This window comes from Poecilia latipinna, unplaced genomic scaffold (genome assembly GCF_001443285.1).
Source record: "Poecilia latipinna isolate Pla-1442-1.1 unplaced genomic scaffold, P_latipinna-1.0 Scaffold1627, whole genome shotgun sequence".
Lineage (NCBI taxonomy): Eukaryota > Metazoa > Chordata > Actinopteri > Cyprinodontiformes > Poeciliidae > Poecilia > Poecilia latipinna.
Window position 1 is genome coordinate 1 of NW_015114243.1, and position 23,316 is coordinate 23,316.

At 37.1% G+C, this 23,316-nt stretch overlaps 2 protein-coding genes across 2 annotated transcripts in view; one reads left to right on the forward strand and one right to left on the reverse strand.

Moving 5' to 3' along the window:
- Positions 1-612: 612 nt before the first annotated feature.
- On the forward strand, positions 613-18,778 carry col9a1a (collagen, type IX, alpha 1a; the record flags this gene model as incomplete). The annotated part of the gene is made up of 28 exons (XM_015059429.1): positions 613-666; positions 838-873; positions 1,072-1,095; positions 1,418-1,471; positions 1,604-1,657; positions 2,324-2,356; positions 3,454-3,510; positions 3,595-3,648; positions 3,738-3,791; positions 3,913-3,966; positions 5,553-5,606; positions 5,685-5,738; positions 6,009-6,062; positions 7,033-7,086; positions 7,762-7,815; positions 7,900-7,944; positions 8,048-8,101; positions 8,898-8,951; positions 9,202-9,255; positions 12,125-12,196; positions 13,153-13,188; positions 13,295-13,339; positions 13,503-13,535; positions 14,157-14,303; positions 15,439-15,493; positions 15,589-15,777; positions 16,911-16,988; positions 18,135-18,778. Coding segments are annotated over 28 exons (1,815 nt in total), but the record flags the coding sequence as incomplete, so codon positions are not given.
- Positions 18,779-22,317: 3,539 nt separating this feature from the next.
- The window catches only part of ptp4a1 (protein tyrosine phosphatase 4A1), an 8,406-nt gene continuing 7,407 nt past the window's right edge, over positions 22,318-23,316 (reverse strand). Inside the window, exons 4-5 of the mRNA XM_015059428.1 lie at positions 23,136-23,210; positions 22,318-23,022 (exon numbers count right to left, since the gene is read on the reverse strand). Of these exons, the coding sequence (XP_014914914.1) occupies positions 22,923-23,022; positions 23,136-23,210 (175 nt within the window). The 3' untranslated portion in view covers positions 22,318-22,922. The remainder of the gene's footprint in view (positions 23,023-23,135; positions 23,211-23,316) is intronic.

A 23,316-nucleotide genomic window follows, 5' to 3' on the forward strand; every position in this document is an offset into this window, starting at 1 on the left:
TAGTCTGATACATTTATTTTACCTAATATTTTTGTAGTTTTGTAGATTTATTTGAGTTAAATTTAGTATATGCTGTTTGGTAGAATCACCTTTTAAACTGTATGAGTTGGGTCAGACATTTTGCTGACCTGTTGGCCCATTCTTCCTGACAGCTATAATAGGGTGTGATCAGTATTTCCACATAATCCACTTTTGTCCCCACAGCATGATGCTGCCACACATTCTCATACTTCACTGTTATGATGGTGTTGTACTTCAAATATAACGATGTGCTTCACAGCCATATACTTTATTTTTATCTTCATCAGACCACATGACCCGTTTTAATGTCTCTGACCCTGAGTGGCTAATCATGCTGCATTTGGAGTTTTAGCTCTTTCACCAGCGTCACAAAGCATTTTCATTTATTCACAGGCTTATTTACACCTTTATATAACAATATGAGTGGATGTGTCACTGTCAAGCATCTGGAAATTGTACAAATATAGATGCATTAGACCTTCAGTTGGAGCGAGCTAGCTAGTTTGCCTGCTAGCTTGGTTTAAAGCTAGCTAGTTAGCTCGCTCGCTTGCTACACCGATAGGATTTTAATGAAATGTGTGTCGTCTGCAGGGACCTGTGGGACCCCCGGGGGATCCAGGCCCTTTGGGCCCAAAAGGCTCAAAAGTAAGTCTGTCATATTTACAGCATTAATAAGAACTTTCCAGAGGATTTTCACACAGAGTGTTTTCATCAGCTATGTCTGTAAAGATGGGATGGCCCCCCACTGATTTCTAGGTTTCTGTGGATCTGAAAATAACAAAGACAGACAAAGTTTCTGTTCTTGTTTGGGTTTAGGGGGAACCTGGAGCTCAGGGACCTGCTGGAGAACCGGTAAGTAAACATTTTCAACATTTCTGTTACAAAGAGATAATATCACAGATTATTATAATCTCCAAATTGTTCCACCTAACCTTGCAGTAAACTGTAGCGTTACTGCAGAGATTATTACTGCACCAGTTTGCCTTTGTCTGATTGCATCTGCTGGGTTATTCCAGATTAACATCATAATCTCTGATTTGTCATCCACAGGGAGTAGGACTTGATGGGACTGATGTGAGTAAAGAAGTTACAGACACGTTCCATTATTATGCTTTGTTATTGTAAAGCAAAGCTCTTCATTCTATGAAAATAGAAAAAAAAAGAAAATAAAGTCACAGTTTAAAAGGAAACTTATTTTATTTTGTCTATCAAACACAAATTACGTGAATAATACAAAAATATCCACATCAAAGTAAAATCAGATTGAACTGTTTCAGTTTTTGTCTGACTCTGGAAATTGTAATTTATTATAGTTTTTTATGTAGCAAACATTAAGAATCTGATGCTTGGTACCATTTTGCAGCATTCATTACAGTTTCTGCTGGTTCTGTTACAGGGTATTCCTGGCACGGATGGGCTACCAGGTGAACTGGGAAAAGTAGGACCGCCTGTGAGTAAACAACACCTGGTAGAAACTTAAAGTAATCAACTGAAATGGAAACTTGCTTTTTTCATAAGAACATACTTCATTTTTTTAAGGAAATAAGAAGATGACTGATGAAAACTTCTTTATGTGTTTCAGGGAGCAAAAGGGAGGAGAGGTGCCGTTGGTCTGCCTGGTCCTATTGGTCCTCGGGTAAACATCCGTCTACATCCGTCTGGTTCACTTTATACACACGTTGCATGTTGTCGTTTACATCTGGAAACAACGCGGTGCTGCCGCGTGGAGCAGTTTCTTTAACAAAATAAAACCAGGACACGTAGATATTATTAGTTTAGTGCAGTGCACAACAGAAAAGGGGAAAAATAACGCTGAAAAACAGTTGAAGAATAACTGAAAACCACTCATTCTTCCGTTTTCTCGCTCTCTGTGTCGGCTACGCTACACACAGACCGGTTACCATAGCAACCGACAGACAACAGCTCCACTAACGTTTCAGGATTCAGCACCAAAAAACACGCAAACATTCCCCACACAAAGAAAGGAACTTTCAATCTGTTAGTTTTATATTTTTATTTGTTATCAATAAGTGATTACTAGGGTGATTAACTTTCATTATTAGTGATTAACCCTAACCCCTAACCCTACATCCCTGACCAACCTAATTGTCCTCCTGGGTTACAAACCAGAAGTAAACTATCAATTTAAAAATGTTTCAGTCACATCATTTTTATAGAAATGAAGTTAAATGTTGAACTTTCCAAACTAAATAACTAAAAAACGCTGTACATCCCTACCAGATGTTTGAAGCAGAATATTCTCCCACAACCATAATCTAATTTCATTTTTTGCATCTTTTAGGGACCTCCAGCTGTTTACCAGGGTGAGGAGCTGGTGAGTGGATTTGTTTTATGTCCATTTAGAAGTAAAATAACATCAAAACGTGATTAATCTAACAAATGAACAGGAGGATACGAGACCTTTATCATCGACTTACGCAGGAAAACTGTGGAAGTTTCAAAGTGATTGGTAAAACAATAATTCTGGTTATTTACTGTTAAAGTAACTCACTCCCTGCAGAGGAAATTAATTTGAAGATCTAAGTGTAGATCAGGGTCATGACCTCAACACAAACATTTTTACAGATTCAGTTAAAAAAGTGGCTCTATTCCAACACAACCAGTAAAAACAGCTAATATGTTGCATTTATTCATTTTCATATCCGTTTTTAAAAATCTATTACATTTCTGAAATGCCAGCTGTGTCTTATTTAGGTTCATTTTGAATTCTAATTCAGTGACACTTTATCTGAAGGGATGTGCATACACTGCAAAAACACAAAATCTTACCAAGTAATTTTGTCTAGTTTCTAGTGCAATTACATTAGTGCACTTAAAATGAGACAAAACTAACTTACAAGTAACTTTTCAGAAAGTTATAAGAGCTTGTTTTATGTCAATAATTCCTTAATATTGATGAAACAGTTCTAGTTCCACTGGCAGATTATTTCACTTATAGCAAGACATTTTTTCCATGTTATAAGAGAAATAATCTTTTACTAAGTTTTAATCAATATTAAGGAATTATTTACTTAAAACTAGCTCCTATGTCTTACTGAAAAGTTACTCATAAGTTAGTTTTGTCTTATTTTAAATGTACTAAAATATTTGCATTAGAAACTGGACCAAAATACTTGGTAAGATTTTGTGTTTTTGCCCTGTTTAAAGCAAAGTTGCATTAAAACTTGCATTAAAAGTGTTAACTTTTAAAGTGACACTTTATGAATGTCGTAAACATTCATGAAGACTCATTCATGTTCATGACTGTTATTACTTCAGTTTTATGCACACCCTTCAAATAAAGTGTTACCTCTAATTCTCTATTAGTTTTTTTAATTAGGTTTTTCTTTAGTATTGTGTGTTTTCTGTTTTACCTGTGTATGGAAAGGTTACAATTGACTGAAATAAATAACTAATTGTTGTATTTTTCAGTGTCCCACTGCCTGCCCAGCAGGACTGAATGGATATTCTGGACTCCCAGGGATGAAAGTGAGTTCACTTTTAAAGATCGGCTGCAGATCAGTTTCAGTTTTCGTTTTTGAATTGATTTTAACTTGAACTTTTACTCCTCAGGGTCACAAAGGGGCTAAGGGCGAATCAGGTGAGCCCGGAAGACAAGGACACAAGGTGATGTCATGCCACAGATGATAACAGATAAAAAAACCAGAGATTACACTGTAAAATTAAAACATTTATATAACTGCGATAATCAACAGGGAGAGGAGGGCGATCAAGGACCGCCTGGTGAAGTTGGAGCTCAAGGACTGCCAGTAAAATATTTCATTTTTGTTTCCAAAATGGCCACTCATGTCTAAACTGATGATGTTTATTCTCAGAGAAATGATTTTAATCCAGCATACTAACTCCTCTCTGTCTGCTGAGTAATTTTAGGGCCCGGGTGGAGCAAGAGGCCTTCCAGGAATAACGGGCCCCAAAGGAGACCGGGTAAGAAAAACGGGGTTTGAATCTACTGTTCACTCATCATGGCTAAACACCTTAAAACGTTTTGTAAATCACTGCCAATTTGTTGCTTCAACCCAGTCAATAATAAAGTGTTTCCAAAGATTTACAATCTCTGTTAAAATATTGTTTTCTGTTATGTAAAAAGAAAAAAGGTTAATAATGTGAAAAAATAAATAAAAACTGCAATAATCTGGCGTCACGAGTCTCCACATCTTTAAACTAAAATGTTGTTGAACAACATGCTTTTTGTTGGTTGTAGTCTATCAGTCTGACACAAACTTTGATCTGGCTAAATTTATTTTCTGTTAGAGAAAAAAATCACTCTAAATTCTGGCCTTTTACTAAACTTTTGCAAAAGGCCATAATTTATAATTTGGATGCTTACTTGATGCTGAAAAACTAAATAACTTTTCATTTTGTGGTTTAAAACTGGCTAGTATCTGGAATTGTTTGATTTTTTTTCAGTCAACTTGACGAGAAACTCCCAGTTCCAACTTAAGAAAACTAACCCCAAAGTATGATACTGCCACTACCATGTTTTACTGTGAATAGGCTGTCCTCCTGGTCATGTACAGGGACATTTTTGAAGTTGATTGGTAGTTTGGTTTTAGACCAGAACACAATCTCCTGTAGGATTTACTACTTTCTTTTTGAAACACGACTTTTTTCTTGGAGCCATTTCCATATTTTTTGTTGTTGTCTTTCAATAGAATTGTCCAAGATATGTCATACTATTATGAAAAGTTTTTAAACATTTATTATGGTTTGTCTTTTTTACATTTCCTAATTCTTGCTGCTTAATTAGGGTAGAAACTTATTATAAATATATTATTTCTCTAACACTAATCAAGATGCCAAAAAGTAAACTCTTATTGTGTTTGGGGAAAAGTAAAATCATGTTAGATTAGGGCTGAAAAACATATCACAGAATATCAATATCTGCTGATATGGATATCAGTAGATATTGATAATTACTTATTAAGTTTTTCTTTGTATGTTTTAAATATCTGAAATACTGCCAAATGTAACCTTTGCTGTTTTATCCACATTTTCTCCTTTCACTCAACGTCACTGTTTTTTATTTTTAAGCAGTTATGAGGCATGGGAGCGAAACCTTAAACTGCTGCTGCGCCAGTTACTCAGCAGATTGTTGCTAGGCAACCAAAGAACTAGTGAGTTGCTAGGCAACCAAAGAGCGAGTGAGCCAGTTGATTCCACCAACTTTGCTTAGCTGGCTGTGAGATGTTGAGCAGCTAAAGTCTTTCCTCTGACTACATCCCCCAGAATGCTGGGCGGTTCTGGATTGGGATTCAGTGGAATTATTGAATATTCTACATTCTACATGTTTTCTATTCATATCAATCATAATAGATATTGTTATTGATTTGTTGTCCTGCCCCATGTTAGATCTTTGATGGGGAGATCCAATTTTTTTCCAGTATAAAACAAGTTTTTCTGTGCATTTTAAGTAGATGTACTCCAACAACATATGACATAAGTACTAATAAATAGAGGGAATAAAGCATGTTGAATTAACCTTTAGCTGTTTCTACTCTCCACCTGAACAGGGACCTCGTGGAAAACCCGGTGATGTCGGTCCGAGGGGAATTCAGGGAGCACCAGTGGGTGGACATCCAATTGACTGTAGAGATTAATTAATTAATCAATCAATGTTACTGATGAATGTTTTCACTTTTCAGGGGGATCCAGGTCAACGAGGAGCAATAGGGGAGAGTGGACAAATAGGAGCGCAGGTAAGGCAATTAAAAGAGTACAGAGAATATTAAAAAGCAGGAACTTTTTATGGTTTCTCATCTGAGATAAGTACTTTCACACTTTCTTCATTTTCTGTTTCCTCCATAAACACCCTGATTCTCTCTTTGCTTGTATTATAATTAAGGTGAAATTGAGATTATTTTAATTATTTTCTCACAGATAATAACTCAAGTTGTGCTTTTTAAACAAAAACCAAACATTTGCACCAGTTTTTTTTTGTCAGTGCTTCTTATTTGTGTGTTTTTTAGGGGGATCGGGGCCCACAAGGAATCAGGGGGGTACCAGGGCCAAAAGGAGAACCTGTAAGTCTCACTTCATCGTATTTAAGCCAGAAATGCAAAACTTTATTCTTGTCAAGGTGCACATCCTCGGTTCTTTCCAATCCACTAATTATTGATTATTATAGCCTGACTGTTGTTTCACCACAAACACACCAAAATATTTAAGTTTGATGAGATATCAAACTTAAATAAAAAGTATCAAATTGTCATACATTTTAAAAGACAATTATCCTTGATAGACACCAAATGTATGTAAACATTTGAGAAATTTGAGGAAAGTTACAAAAAAAAATATCTAAAAAATGTTGGCCAAGTTCTTCTTAGCAAATATAAATTATTTTATTTTATTTCAATTCTAACAAAGCTAAAACAAGAAAGGTTTGCCTGATTAACTGCAGACAGTGAGAAAAAAAAAGTCTTTATATTCAGTGTTTGTAAAGATCTGGTTTTAGCTGTAAGCTCTAATGTTGGGATGTCAAACTTAATTTAATTTCAAGCCACATCAGCATCATGATTGTTGTGGCAAAATATATTGAAAAACTCCTTATCAAACTGTTAAAGTATAAATAAATAGGTGTCTCTGCATTCAATTAGTACTTCTTAAAGTTAAATAATATTGACATCTTTTCACATTAATGTAATTTGGCAGCATAGAGATAAACACTGCTTTAATTTGATTAATAAAATAATATTGTTTCCTCGAAGGCTGTATTTATGTGTCTATCTAGAGTCCTGAGGGCCACAGAAAAACTTATGGCGGGCCGGATTTGGCCCCCAAGCCTTGAGTTTGACACATCAAAACAATGGTAAAGATGTCACAGAAAATAATCTGAATCAAAAGTTACACTCAGTTCTGAAGAATCTAATCAACAATCAGTCCTGTTCATGGTCGTTTATTTCATGTATGAATCATACATAGTTTTTTAATATTGATGGTTTTAATATATAATTATGCATCAGGATTTCTCATGGCTTCCTGTCTTGTTGGCAGGGCCTTCCGGGTCCAGATGGCCGTGAGGGAATACCTGGTCTGCCTGGCTCAAGGGTAATGTCGTTATTGATGCTGTACATGTGAAATTATACTAAACCACAGTTAAAAATAAAACACTTTATTCACTAGTTTAGGTTTTTGTAAGCACAGTTTAGTTCCTTTTAACCTGTTTATCAGTACCTGGTTTCCATTAAAAATGTATGCAAAACTTTGTCTATTCCCTTAATACCCCCCAAAAAAAAACACAACATAATTTCACAATTTCAGTGTTTCCATTAAATAAAAAACGCAATTAAAATCACACACACTTCAAAAACACAAAATCTTGGTAAGTAATTTTTGTCTAGTTTCTAATGCTTTCTAGTAAGATATAGCAGTTTGATTTAAGTCAATAATTTCTTGATATTAATGCAAAAGTACTAATTCTGTTGGCAGATTATTTAATTTACACAAGACAATTTTCCTGTTATAAGTGAAATAATCTGCCAGTAGAACTAGATCTTTTTCATTAATATTAAGGAATTATTGACTGAAAACAAGCTCCTATATCTTGCTGAAACGTTACTTGTAAGTTCATTTTTTCTTACTTAGAGTGTGCTAATATCAGAAATTAGGCCAAAAATCCTTTGTAATATTTTGTGTTGTTACAGTGCATGAATAAATATGTTTACTAATTAGTCATTAAAACATGTCATGATCCGCTCTGCCTTTCCGTTGTTTTATTTTCAGGGTCTTCCAGGGAAAAGTGGCGCTCCGGGTGATGCGGGCACGCAGGGGCTTCCTGTGAGTGATGTTTTTTTTTATTACCGTTTTTATCTTTTTTATTCTCACACTTTAATGTTGTTGAACATCATTTTGTTCATTTAGGGTTTACCAGGTACATACGGCCAGAAAGGACAAAGCGGCACAAAGGTATGATCAAAACTGTAGCAGTTATTATGGTAGAAAAACTTTATAAACTCACTAAATGTAGACAGGTTGAGAGAAGTAAAAGTTACTCCTTTTTTCCAACAAGGGTAACACGGGAGGCCCAGGAGTTGTGGGACTGATGGGATCTCCAGGGAAGCAAGTAAGTTTAAGCAAAATCAGACCTTTATTGTATTTATTGACTGAATTTGTGTTTATACACTGCAAAAACACAAAATCTTACCAAATAATTTTGGTCTAGTTTCTAGTGTGAATATCTTAATACACTTGAAATAAGACAAAACTAACTTACAAATAACTTTTCAGCAAGAAACAGGAGCTTGTTTTAAGTCAATAACTCCTTAATATTGATGAAAAAGTGCTAGTTCAACTGGCAGATTATTTAATTAGACATTTTTCCTGTGTTATAAATGAAATAATCTGCCAGTCAAACCAGTAAATTTTCATCAATGTTAAGAATTTTTTTTACTTAAAACAAGCTTCTATATCTTGCTGAAAACTTACTTATAAGTTTTAAAGCTACAAGTAACTGAAAAGTTCAAATGTACTATTTTCACAATAAACTAGACCAAAAATACTAGTGAGAGTTTGTGTTTTTGCAGTGAAAGTCATTTTGACTTTGTTTTGTATAATCTTTGTTTATTTTCATCAAGACAAATGACTTATTGTCCAGGGACAACAAATGAAAAGTAGCTTTTTGGCTAATTCTGGTGCCTTTACATAAATGTAATTTAATGTGCATAGTCTCTCCCAAATAAATAAATTAAATTAAATTAAATTAAAGTCCAAAATGCAAAAGCAACCATTCTGAGACGTAGAGGTAAATCACTATCTTTTGAATCACTATTCAAAAGATAGTGATTTTAAACTATTTAACTGAAATAAATGTCACCTGAAGTTTAAATGATTATCTCATTAGTGGTCATATTTACTTCCAGGGGGAGCGAGGAGACCAGGGGGAAGTGGGACCTGTGGGACCCAGAGGAGGACCTGTGAGTTTTACATGTCGGCTTCATATTTAAAGTTCTTCCTAAAACATTAAGTTTATTTTCTTCACCCTTGATTCCAGTTTGTTCTGATAACTCGGTGCCAAACCACTGATAGGAAATCTGGTTAATCAACTGAAAACATTCAGAGTGCTTAGCAGATGCACTGCAACAACCTTTTCACTCCTACTGCTGATTATTTTTTACTAATTTGTTAGACAAACTAGAGACAGTTTAATATTCTGTCCCGTTTTAGGGTGAACGTGGGGAGAGAGGACCTGATGGACCGCCAGGATTACCAGGAGGCAGGGTAAGACCTGACAGGTGGCTTATTTCAAGGGAAAAATATTAAATGAAATTTCCTCAGAGGAAGTGACGTGCGGTGAGGGGAGGCAGGTGAGGCACCTGTCATCGAGGAAAAATAATAATATATAACAATAAAATCATTTATAAAGATATTTTCACCCTGTGGTTTGTACTATAAAGTACCTATTTTTCACTTAATTTAACCAAATCTGATGATTTTTTTCTTCAAAATCGCTGAATTTTCGCATTTTCCCATTCAAATGCTTGGAAGTGAAGCAGCAGTGAGCTGAGCCTCACCTGGGATTGCGCAACCTCTCGCTAACTGCACCGGTTAGGGTTAGGGTAGCATTCTCCTCCTGTCTGTACGCCGGCAATAAAATGGTTAAAAACATTTAATGTATGAACTGATTTTCCATAATTTAGTTTATGTATTTAATGTGATGTGTTTTTATTGTCACTAACGTGTTTTGCTGAGGAGCGATCAGAAACGGCAGAGAACAGATTCGAGGTGAGGCAGGCAGTTCTCGTGCCTCATCGTTGGGGGCGCTCATGAACCCAGACCACAACTGCAGAGTAAGAGACAATAACAACGAGCTAGCCATACAGTAGCTGCGCTGATACAGAGAGCGAGAAAGACGTGGTTTTGAGTTGTACTTTAACGGTTTCTCCCTTTGCTGTTAAGCACAGCACGAAATTAATAATATCTACATGTCTAAGTTTGATTGAGAAAACGGAATTATTCTGCAGCGGCGGCAGGGCTGAGCATCACATGTTAAAGAATAGTCTTTTTGCCCTTCAGCATTGTACGCATGCTCGAAAGTTCCTTATGTAAACAATAACATGCAGGGGTCTAGATTTGTAAATCCGATTATAATTAAGTCGGTGCCTCACCAGCTATGAACCTCACTGCACGTCACTGCTCAGAGGTACATTTCAAGTGGAGTGGATGTGAAATATTGGCAATAATTCATTTCTAAGACCATCATCCAGTCCTGTATTAACATGAAGAAAGGTTTGTGATGGCCCCATCGAGAAGAAACGGGAAGAAATGTTGATTCCTCACTTTTGTCTAGTCTGAATAAATCAGATCTCATTACTGTGTAAATCTAAAGAGTTGCTTATGAGTAAACCATGATATTTGTGAAGTTATTTTTAGAAGTTTGGAGACAGAAAAAATGGGAGATGTGGCCAGAACAGCTCTACCTCTCTCAAAAAGGAAGTGGTCTTAGTCCAAAACCCTGAGGAACTCCAAATTGCAGTGACAGTCAGTTCAAGGATGATCATATTAATAATTTCGGCTTTTCTCCTTTTAACAGTAACGTACTGGAAACATATTTCACTGGAATCTAAATATTTATGTTTGTTCTGAAACAGATGAGAATAAACAGAGGTGATGCAACGGAAAAACTGAAGTAGAAAAGTATTTAATTAATAACATAAAACCCAACATTGAATTCTCCAGCCATGTTAATATTGCAAAGCCTTATTGAACTCCTGATGGCAGAAATACATTATCAAGGTTAAACCATGGCCTCCCCAACTGTCATGTTTGGTTTTAGGTAGGACCTACATTCCGAGTGTAATAAAAAAATTAAATAAACAAAGAACTTAAACATTGGGCAAAGAGCTGAATTAAAGAACAGGCAGAGAAACACTGAAAAAGATGGAGGAACCAGTGGAGAACAACGTATACACACAGTGGAGAATGACATGAGAACCAGAAGAGCTGATCACAGGTGAGTAGAAGCAGCTGGAGAAAGGAGCAGGTAGAGGTAGACGAGGAAAAACAGAAATTAAAAGCAGATTTGAGTGCAGTCACTTGTAATTTAGAGATAAGTCAATCAGAAGATGTGGTTATATTTACCATAAAAACAGAAGAAATCCAGAAAGCTTGGAAAAGATTGTCACTTTGTGTCACAGCTAACATTTTTGTGAGTAGAATTTAATTTACAAGCCGTAGTTTTGTCCCAATTTATTTAAATTATACTTAAATTGTAGTCGAGGGCCGCACAAAATCATCCCAGGGACCACAAATGGCCCCTGAACCTCACTTTGAACAGCCATAAGCAAATGAACCAACACATCAAAATCTAAACATATGTAAATAAACATCTAAGAAAAGAGTGATCCAATTACCAACAGGACAGCAACAGAAAACAAATATGAACTAAGAATGAGCATAGATAACAAAATGGTGACCAAAGAGAAAACAACAAACCAAAACAACCTGGAATCCTGACAGCAACAGAGCTAATTCTGACAGAAAAGCAACAAGATCCCAATGTGGCTTGTTGAAAATATGCAGATAAAATCAACTGAGACTAGGTTTTAAAAATGCCAAAAGTCAGAAAGACTGTTGGAACCTCATTAAAGCTTCATACCTCCTGATCAGAGCTCTTAAGCCTTCAGTCAGGGGAAAACATGCATGGTCTATTGTTCTGGTTGTATTATCCAACATAAGAATACCTTGCAAAGTTAAGCTCTGGGTCTTGCTCAGACACCCTTTGTGTGTGTTTTGTGCTTGCAGTTAAGTCTGTAATCCATCCATGGGTCGGCATGAAAGGCCATTTGTTGCTTTTTTCCCTGCAGTTCAGAGGGGATTCAGGACAGGAAAAGAAACTGAGAGGCCCTCAATGAAATCTCTGTTCTCCAGGAATGCCCACATACCCAAACCCAGCCTTACCCACCCGGAGCGAGGCATGCTGGCCGGGCGGCTGGTGGCGCGGCCGCCTGTGCACATGACCTGAAGCCTGAATGTTTTTGGGGTTTTTTCCTGTGTGTTTACACTGAGGCTTTAAACACATTCGGTTCTGTGTAGGTTCTGAATGTGCGTCAGTGTTTTCTGTCTCAGTTTATGCTTATGTGCTTCACAGGGAAGCAAAGGGGACCCCGGCTTTCCAGGACTTCCTGGACCTGCCGGTTTCCGAGGCCTAAAGGGAGACAGGGTAAGAATTTCACAAGGATCTTTCATCAGATAAGAAAGATCATAAAGGGGACCTATTTATATGAAATTCAGTTTGCGTGATTTTATGCTTCCATTTGGGTCTCTACTGATTCTAAAAACAGCCCAAGTGCTTTAAAAAAAAATCACCTACCTGGTTTTTGGCAATAAGTTAACATTTTTTGGTATCTGGAAACTGGGCCGTTTCAAAAACCTTCCAAATGTAACGTCACAAATCAGCAGGCGCCGCCCGTTACCTAGCAACCCCAGAGAAGCCCAGCCCATCACCTAGCAACCCCAGAGAAGCCCAGCCCATCACCTAGCAACCCCAGAGAAGCCCAGCCCATCACCTAGAAACCCAACCTGAGTTCCAGGACATTTTGTCAGCTGGCTTTACCACAGCATTGGCTGCTGGAAAAGACAAGACTTGATATTAACAACAAAATACTAGTTCCAGATTATTTCACAGATAACAGGACATTTTTCCCATGTTACACATGAAATAATCTGCCAGTTTAACTAGTAATTTTTTCATCAACATTAAGCTTACTTGGCTGAAAATAAGCTCTTATGTCTTGCTGAAAAGTTGCTTGTAAGTTAGTTTTGTCTTATTTCAAGCTTACTAAGATATTTGTACTCAAATTTTGACCATAAAACTAGACCAAAAATACTTGGTAAGATTTTGCATTTTTGCAGTTATACTTGCTATTATATCAATATGGTCATATAGGCCATATAAAGTGCATGGACAGAATTGTAAATATAGCAGCTGTGGGCTAAGTTGATAAGTGAACATATCTATAATTAATATTGCAAACAGAACAAATTAAGATATTTTTCAAAAATATGTCTCTTGTCCTTTTAAGTGGTCAAATCTGACTTGTTGATAGTATGAAGAGATTCAAACTCATCTTAGTGTGTCCTCTATATAATCTTAATTCTTACCCTTCTGTTCATCAGGGTCCTGTTGGTCTCACCGGCCCCAAAGGAGACCAGGTATTTTTAATAATAACTTGTATAATCACTGCTGTTATCCAGACTGTCATACAGATGATAGATGGTACGGCTGGATTTAATAACCGGCATTTTGTCTTTACTCCAGGGACCGTCAGGTGCTGAAGGAATACCAGGAGAGAGAGGTGAACTGGTGAGTGACACACAGACTGAGTGACACAAGCTAACAAAACATGCCATGAGAAACAATAAAGGTCTGTTAAGATCATATATAAATGAAAGTATGTTAGAAAAACCTTCCTCCACATTCACTGGAGACATGAAATATTAATCGATGTTCTTCATTTTCATTCCAGGGTGACCAAGGAGAACCAGGAGAGAAAGGATCGGTACGTAGGCCTGAGCTCTCTCTCTGTATCTTCCTGAAGTCTGTGTGTATTTACAGCTGTTATATTATGTAACATGAGTCAGCAAATTGCAAAGAGTGCAGTGAGGATGCCCAACATATCAGACAGGCTTTTAAAAAATGTTCTTAAGCTTTTCTTACAGTGTAATCATCTGTTTGAGTATTTTCTATGGTTTATCTAGTTTATAAATTTCAGAGTTTTGTTGTAACTAGTTGCATTTAATCAGTTACATTCACTTGAGTAACGTTTTGGAAATAAATTTTTACTACGCTGTACTTTTTACTTCAACTTGATTATTTTTATTATGAAGTACGAATAAAATTTCTGTTCACTCTTCCCACTGCGAGTAACTTCACTGTTTCAGTGTAAAATAAACCTGCAAGTCATCAGTAGAAAGATGAAAAGAACATTGTTAATGAAAAAAGGAGAGGCCCAAGAACTGAGCCTTGAGGAACTCCACAAGAAACTGAAACAGAGGAAGATTTTAAATATCGCAGGCTACCACAAGATGTCCTTTTTGTATATATCTTTAGAAATTATTGTGATGAGTAGTTTCAGGAGTACAGTTCATGTCTCTTAATTCTTCTTTTGTGCTGACTGCAGCTCGGTCCACCAGGAGAAACAGGAAACAAAGGACCTGAAGGCGGCCGCGGGCTGCCGGGCAAAGAGGGCAAGTCAGGTCAGCCAGGACCACGAGGCATGCAGGGAGACACCGGGGTGCCGGGACTACCTGGAGAGCAGGGGAAGGCGGTGAGAAAATACCATCGAATTAAACCATATAAAATCAAAGGAAAATATATGGCAGTAATTGTGGAGAAAATATAAATTAGAGGAGTAAAGCAGATTCTCCTTCTCACCTCCTGTGCTACTAAAAAGCCTTTCCTGCTAATCTAATGGCTGTTATTTAAACATTATTCAGTATTGTTTTGTTTTTGTCGCCCTTAAAGGTCATCAAACTAATTTTAATATCAGTCTTTTTAGACTGATCAGTCTTTTTAGCTCTTTCTTTCTTAGTCAAAAAGAAAGAGCAGTTTTCAAAGCGTTATTTCATTTACAGTACATAACACAAAATCTTACCAACTATTTTTTGTCTAGTTTCTACTGCAAACGTCTCGGAATGCTTGAAATAAGATAAAACAAACTAACAAGTAACTTTTCAGGAAGCTATAAGAGCATGTTACCATGTATATTCAAAGGTCAAAAAATATATATCAGAAACAAAAAAATTGGAACGGGAGACTGTACAGCAAGGACAAACACAGGAGAAATAATACTGTACCATTACTAAAAAAAAGCATACTCAGGTTAAAAGAAATGTGTAAGTTGGGTAATAAAATATGTATCTGTACAGCAGAACAATCAATCAATAGCAACATATAACACGATAGACACATTACCAATGTCAATAGATAACACTGCTGACACAATATTCAATATACAGGATATTCACTGAACTCCAACCCAGAACTGCACAGCATTCTGGGAGATGTAGGCAGAGGAAAAACTTTAGCCGTACAACATCTTTCTGCTAGCTAAGAAAGGTTGGTGGAATCAAGTCACTCACTCACTCCTTGGTTACCTAGCAACTCACACATTCTGTGGTTACCTAGCAACTCACACATTCTATGGTTACCTAGCAACAAACTGCTGAGTAACTGGCACAGCAGCAGCTTAAGGTTTCCACACTGTGCCTTATAACTACTTAAAAATAAAAAACAACAGACTGGAGTAAAAACTGCATAAAACAGGAAAGGTCACCGCACCAGTTTGGCAGTATTTGAGATATTTAAAACAAAACAAAAAAAGAATCCATTATTATTCATGTCGATTGATATAAAATGATTATATCGTGATACGATTGTCGGCCTTATTGTCATACTTTCAGGGCAAACCACCAACAGACAGGCACATCAAACAGGTCTGCATGAGAGTAATGCAAGGTAAGTGTTTGTCATCTTCATGCTAGCTGGCTTTAGCATTCAGTTGCTTTAGCATCATCAAGTCACCCCATATATCTCACATGTCTATGTCACAGAGCAGCTGGCCCAGTTAGCGGCCAGCCTGAGCAGGCCTGAGTCAGGCATCGCCGGACTCCCCGGCCCGCCTGGTCCACCTGGCCCACCGGGTTCGCCTGGAGAGAACGGATTCCCAGGCCACTCTGGGTCGAGAGGACTCCCCGGTTTGAAGGGTCCACCTGGGCTAATCGGCCGCAAAGGACCAAAAGGTGAAATCCAAACTAGAATCTCTTATCTGTAACTTCCCCTGTTTACTTTAAGGATGTCCATAGTTATTGAGATAGTTAATAACAACCAAGTTACATTTACTCAGGCTACTTGAGTAACTTTCTTGACAAAAAATTTACTTAGGCATATTTTTACTTTCACTTGAGTAATTTTATTATGAAGTATCGCTGCTCTATGGACTGTGAGTAACTCTGCTGAATGAGGAACAACCAAAAATTACCAGACAAAGACATTTCACTAGAAGCTAGACCAACAGTACTTTATAAGATTTTGTGTTTCGGCATTGTATGCTAACAGCCTCCTGGTGCAGGGATGCAGTGATTTCTTAGTTGGTACATTACTGCCACATAGAGGTTAGTGAAAGAACCAACCAAAGAAACCTGGGATGCACCGATCCACTTCTTTCACACTGTTGTTGTCGACCAATACCGATCCAACACAGAAAAACAGCGCTGAATTGAATAAATTTTTTTAAACACCAACATAAATGTATTGAATTACAAATTTATTTGATAACTTTTCACCAGTACAGCACATTGAAATAGACCAATAGATTCTAAAGCTTGGTCAAACATGTAAAAATAACTTTAATTTGTTCAGTCAGTGCAATCAGGAGTATAACAGCCTATGTAAAATAAATAATAAAAAACCTGAAACTGACATAAACAATAGATTGACTACCAAGGAAAGTGCAACAATTCTTAATTCAAATGGTTCAGAAAGGGCAATTAGGAATTTTAAATAAAATGTAAAATAAGCTATAAGTGATAGGTAAGCATGATGTTGCTCAGAGCACAATGCATAGAATTAGACTGAATAGACTGGCCCTTATGGATCGGGAACATTGTCACCGACACCCAATCCAGAATTTTTTTTTAAAAATTAAGATAATCTCTAAGAGAAACTGAAAACTCAATCGCAAGACAAAAATGATCAGTTTTAAAATTAGATAAGAAATGCTTGAAGCAACAAAAAGTTGCTTCAAGCATTTTCTCGTAATAAAAGTCTGTTTCGTCATTGTAATCAGTCATTTTGTTGCTAGTGTTTTAATCTAGGTTGCTATGGTAACGTTATTGATGTCTGCTCATGGTGATAACTGCTGTCGTTTCTGCAGGTGACCAGGGGGACAGAGGGGACAGAGGGCCCACACTGAGGGGCCACAAAGGGGAACCAGGAGTGCCTGGACTACCAGGTGAAGCATAATCTCTGACATGACTGTCTTTAATTAAAGTATTATTTAATAAGAACTGTTTTTAAAAATAGTTTGATAGTTTTGATTAGGATTTCCCCAATGCTTTAGCTATTATGGAATAAACAACAGGAAATCCCAGCCGCGTACAGACACTGTAAGTTGTTTGAAAAATCTAAATTTTGGAATGACCCCATATTTTGTTAGTTTGGATTTTAAGACAAACATTCCAGTATGTGACAAGAGGCCCTAAAGTAGCTCATTCTGAAAGGAGCTGAACATAGGAAGAACTGATCAGACTAAACTGTCATTATCTAAGAATGAGCTTGTGCAGAAAATGTCAGCTGCTGTCCAAGAGGAAGTTTTAGGGCTTCCTGACTTTAGATCCAAATAAGCTGCTGCTGGCCACCCCACCCAACTCATTGTTTACATTTACATGTGAAAATGACTGCAAACAGATGTGCAATTATAGTACACTTGAAATAAGATAAAAGTAACTTAAAAGTAGCTTTTCAGCAAGATATCGGTGCTTATTTTAAGTGAAAAACCCTTAATACTGATCAAAAAGTACTAGTTCCACTGGCAGATTATTTCACTTATAACATGAACATGAACATGTCTTGTTAAAATAATCTGCCAGTGGGACCAGTTCTTTTTCACAAATATTAAGCATATTAATATTAGTAATTAAATATTACTTGTCTTTTACAGCAAACACAGAGGTAAAACCAACTGACAAAATATCCTGGAATTCAGTTTGGGTTGCTAGGTAACGGGCTGGGGTTTTGCTTGGGTTGCTAGGCAACAGGCAGTGCCTACTGATTTGTGACTTTACATTCTGAAGGATTTTGAAACAGTTAATTTTCCAGACAACAAAAAACATGAACTTACTGCCTAAAAAATGCCTGTGTGTTTTCTTTTAAGCACTTGGGCATTTTTTTTATAGAAGCAGTAGAAACCCAAAAACACTTTGACAATATTTGTGATCTCGATACGGCCCAAAATGAAAATGAATTTAACACTCCTGATCTACACTCGGTACGAAACGCAGTAAAATGCCAAATCAATTTTTAAACAGTATTATGGTCATAAATGGAAAAAAAAAAAAAAAAAAACTGGACTTCTTATCTTTGTTCACCCACCTTCCAGGTGAACCCGGAAGACCGGCTTACGGCACGAACGGCCGTGACGGAGAGCGGGGGCCGCGCGGCGTTCCCGGAATCAACGGCGTTCCAGGCCCTCCGGGTCCCGCTGGCAGGAATGGCTACTGTGAGCCGTCACAGTGCGTCCCTCCCATGGTGCCGTCGCCACCCGACTTTGGGAAAAACTCCGAGACGAAGGGCCCCAGCGATGACTGAGAGGGAACAGAACTAAAAAAACAAATCAGCAGAACAAGAGTATGTTTTTAAGCCACAATTGGAGGTTACACTGACTTTAATGCTCTAAAAACCAACCAACCAGCTTTTCCAAGTTCTTGTTTTTACCTCAGTTTTTCCATCTCTGTACTGTAAAATATAAGGAACCAAAATGAAATAACTGTACAGTCTCACCTGCTCAGTTTCTACCCTGTTTCTCTGTATGTTTATGTAAATGTGTCAATATATATAACTGGATAACAGTAGTTTGATAGTATTTAAGGTGGTTTAAGTTGCCATCATTTCTGGGCAGAAGAGGAAGTGAAGTGTGAAAGATCCTGACACAGTTTTGTATGATTTCTTATTTATTATATCAAGGTTCAATGTCATGTCTGCAAGTTGTACAAAGGAGGAAATATACACATTTTGGTTACCTTTTCTGTGAAAATATTCATTCACAATATACAAAATACAAGAGAGCCGGCCCAAGGCTAACGCAATCCCAAACCATCAGGTTCCAATTTTAACACATTTTTAGTGTATTAGAAATGATAACGTTGTTAAATTTGCATAGACCAAGTAAATGATTTTAAATTAACAATTTTAATTTAAGATATACTAGATGCTTAGAGTTGTTGTTGCCCTTCAGCCCAGAGTCAAATCTTTTGGACACTAACCAGCTTCCGACCATCATACTTATCTCCCGCCAAAGAAAAATAAAACCTGTGGAATGATGCTGCTTCACCACAGGCTGATGTGCAGGGTTAAAGTTGGAACCAGAAGTTTAAATACACTCAATAAAAAGACACATACATCTTTCTCACTGTCTGAAGTTAAATCAGACCAAATGTTTCTTGTTTTAGGTCAGTCAGAATTTCCAAAATTATTTCTACTTGCTAAAAGCCACAGTTATGAAAGAAAGAATGTTAGAGCAGTGTTTTTCTAAAGTGGGGTTCACTAGGGAGTGTTAAGGTAGGGGTTGAACGACTACATAATTTTTAAGGTCGACTACATCATGATAATAGTCAAGTCGATGTCGACTATTCGCGGTGACGTCATAGTGACGTAAGCGCAAAAACCCTTCACAACTACTTGGAGGCTTTATCAGCTATTTTCACGGCAAATATTGACACCCTCTTCCTTCTGATTGTGATGAATTTTTTTATCTGGTAATGTATTAAGCATCAGATTAATATATTTCCAAAACAGAACTCATTTCCTGCTGCAATCAGAAGATATGAGGCAACATTTATGCTAAATGAATGTAGTAACTACTGAGTGAAAGTGAAAAAACAAAAAAAAAAAGTGTTTATTTACCTGTACATATTTTGCTGCATTGTTTGTGGGTTTCAGATGGAATCTCTGACCAGAAGCCAATGCTGCTTGGGAACCCCTATTTTCATTAATGTCTTCAAAATCAAGAGTTTAAATATCGAATGACTGTTGTCTCCTTAAACAATGAGAGAAAACATAAATGATGGCGTCATGGGCTTGGAAACAATCTTATAGGTTAGTTGACATATTTGAGTTAATCGGAGACTCACCTGAAACGAACAGTTTTCTGGGTTGACATGATGCTAATCAGGCCATTTCCGCTTCCAAAACAGTGTAAGTTTTCTGCCATTTACACGGATTCTCTCCTGTTAAAATTTCTACCGGGCCAATCAGCGAACAGAAGGACAATTGTGAACGATGACGTCGATTTTCAACGCTGTTTTAGAATAGTCTGCCTGTCGCTTTAGCAATGGCAGCAGAGGAAGTGAAGGAAGCTGTTCAGTCGTTGTTGGTTCCAAATACTGAATTAATGCCAACAACCGCCATCTTGTTCAGGTCAGCTCTTTTCTCTTGTCAGTGGAGGACGGATGTTTGCAGCTCAGACAACTTCTGGTAAGTGAACTCACCGGCGCATTATATACGTCACGGGCAAATATTAGTGAATTGTTCCGTTACTGCTGGAGATCTTCTACCGTTCTGATTGTAAGAATATTTTTGCATCATCATTATTGTCATAAAGGCAAACGAGTAAAACTGTGGTGCATGAAGACCAAAATTCCTGTAGGTCAGAGGTTCCCAAACTGTGGGGAGCGCCCCCTAGGGGGGCCGCCGTGTCATTGCAGGGGGGGCGCGGGAAGCCGTCTGGGTGAAAAAAAACAACAAAAAACATGAACACTGTATGTGCTGGGTTTTTACCTTAGAATGGTCAACTCTCTGTTATTCCTATGCCAATTTGATACAGTAGAGGCTTACACACTTCCCATATTTGTGTCCTCTGTCACTTTTATCAGTTAAAACTGTTTAATCCGTTGTTAACATGTTGTACCCTGTTTTTCCGAACCGCCTTTAAACGCAACATGAGCGCTACGACGCTCGCACTAGGTTTCCACCTGTGAAGGAGACCTACTGCTGCTGTGCGGAGCTACGTAGGTTTGTGTTAGAATCATGGCAGCAAACCAGCAAGCAAAGAACTTTTCACAGTTTTTCCCTCCAAACTAACCGACTGAGTCGAGTAAAGTTGTTGGATGCAGGTAATGTTAGCTAAAAGATGACTAGCTAATATCGATACAGCAACTTTAGCTTAACAAGTACCTTGTAGGCTACCGATGTTGGTGTCTATTTTCAGCTACGTACATTCATTTTGCCCCCAAAAAAGTCGATTCCCCCCCTCACACGCATTGTTTCAACCAGACAGCCATTTGTAATCCATTGGGGGGCGCAGAAAATGTTTGGAAACCACGGGGGGGGGGGGCAGAAGAAAAAGTTTGGGAACGACTGGGTTAGATTATGCTTAATATTACATTTTCAAAAACTTTACTGCTCGTGTCTAGGTTCTCTAAAAAAAAAAACTACAGCGCCCCCTGTAGTTAGAATAGAGGAAGGTTATAATATACATGCTTGTTCTAAAAGTGGTTACGAACTGCTCATTTTGGTGGTTATTGTTTACGGCTAACATAACCTCCAAAAATTTGTTTCTAACAAAACTACATCAGATTTTTAATTAAAAATATTATGGCCAACACAATATAGATGAGCACCATAATTAATCATAAACTAATTTAGGAAATGATTAACTGGAGTATACAGATTAAAAAAAAAGGACGTTTGCTAAAATAACACAAATATCCAGAGCATTAATTTAGCCAAAGCTGTACAAAAATATATAAAATTTGCATTAAAGATGAAAAATTTAAGTATGTTCGACCCAAAACTCAAGTGGTGTAGTTTTAGCTTTACCTGGCTCAGATTTTGTAAAATAAATCTCCAATATGACACATTTTGGTAGTTATTAATTACCTACACTGTGTTGACGTTAAGTCAAGCAGAAAAAGCTACCTTTTTTACGGTTAGTATTTTTTTAGCTGCAGATGAATCATTTGCTACAAATAAGAGTATAACAAATAATGCTGTTATTGCACTTTAGGCAACAAAATGTTAACATTTTTAATAATTTGATTAAATGAAAAATCTGCAGAGTCATCAGATAATCAATTACTAAAAATTAGTCCTACATATATTCAACCTTCTTTCCAACAGATAACTCAGAAAATGAGACGTCCGTTTGTTTTTTTTCAGTGTCATTTAATGTAATCTCACAAGTTGGTGAACAGGTACAACTTTGTCGCTCACTGTACTAAATCACACATCCATTGATAGTATAAATAGCCAACCTAATAGTACACATTTTCAAATACATAAAATCATCAAGTATGCAAGTTTTAAGTTATGGACATAAACAGAAGAAAAAAAAAAGGCATACACATTATCGCAGATGGTGGAAGTCCAGTTTGAAGCTGAAACAGCTTGAACCAAGTTTAAAAAGAAGAAAGATAACCAAATGGCATGGCAGTGAAATATTAAACAGATGGTTTGATAAATAAAATAAACTCAGACATTCAACTGATAAATATGACAGCAAGGTAATTTAAATTAAAAATTAAATGAAAGAAGTGTAACTTCCTGCACAAGACAAAGGCAACAGGTTTTTTTTTTTTATTATTCCAAGTAGAAAAATGAAACACCTTTCTTTCCCAGACGCCAGTGGCACGACTGCCTTGGTTTCACTTTGTAAGGCATTTATGAATGATCCATGTGATCTGAAGGAAGGCATATCTCTTTCTACTCTTTTGAAACTGAATTAAAACAAACAAAACAAACAGGAAGAGGAGTGGATTTTAACTCGTCACATTACTTTTTTCTGCAGTACTTTAACATAGTGGCCAATTAAAATCTTTGGGACACTTGCAACAACTATAAATCCAACATTTCACAAAGATACAACGCAGCACTGCCCTTCATGTTTTTATAGTTTCACTCTTTTATTGGGCAATGTGGTTCACACAACTTGTTATCCCTCAGACACTTGTAATTTATTTAAGCCTTGAGAGGGGAAGTTGAATTACAGCACATGGTTTTTCAAAGTAAAATACTTCAACACAATGGCAAAAGACAAAGAAGAAGAAGAAAAAAAAAGAAAAAACAATCCAACCTGCCAAGAAAGCAAGGTAGTGAGGATGAAATGAGTTTTTCAGTAATGAGTTTTCGGGAGGTTTTGGGCCGGCATGGCAGGAGGGAATGGGGTTTGGCTCTACTGGATGCAGCAGTTATTGCGATGGCGCAGGCGCATCTTTGGACGATATTTCTCCAGGTAGAACAGCTGCTTGCTGTTGAACGCTCCTCGACGCTTCCTGGAAGAAAAGGCAGCAGCAAGAAGTTCAGTGTTCAAAATGTTCAAAAATGAAAAGTTTTTACAGCATTTTTATGACGCTAAATCCCAATTTTAACTGTTACACAAACTTACTGTCGAATGAACTGGACAGCATCTTCATATTTCATCCCACATTCTATCAGTGCGAGCGCCACCAGGACAGGAGCTCTGCAGGAAGACAAAACCTATTAAAAACTTGAGTCATTATCCTACAAAAACGTTTGCAGAGGCATTTTATCATGCCTCTGCAAATATATATATATATATATATATA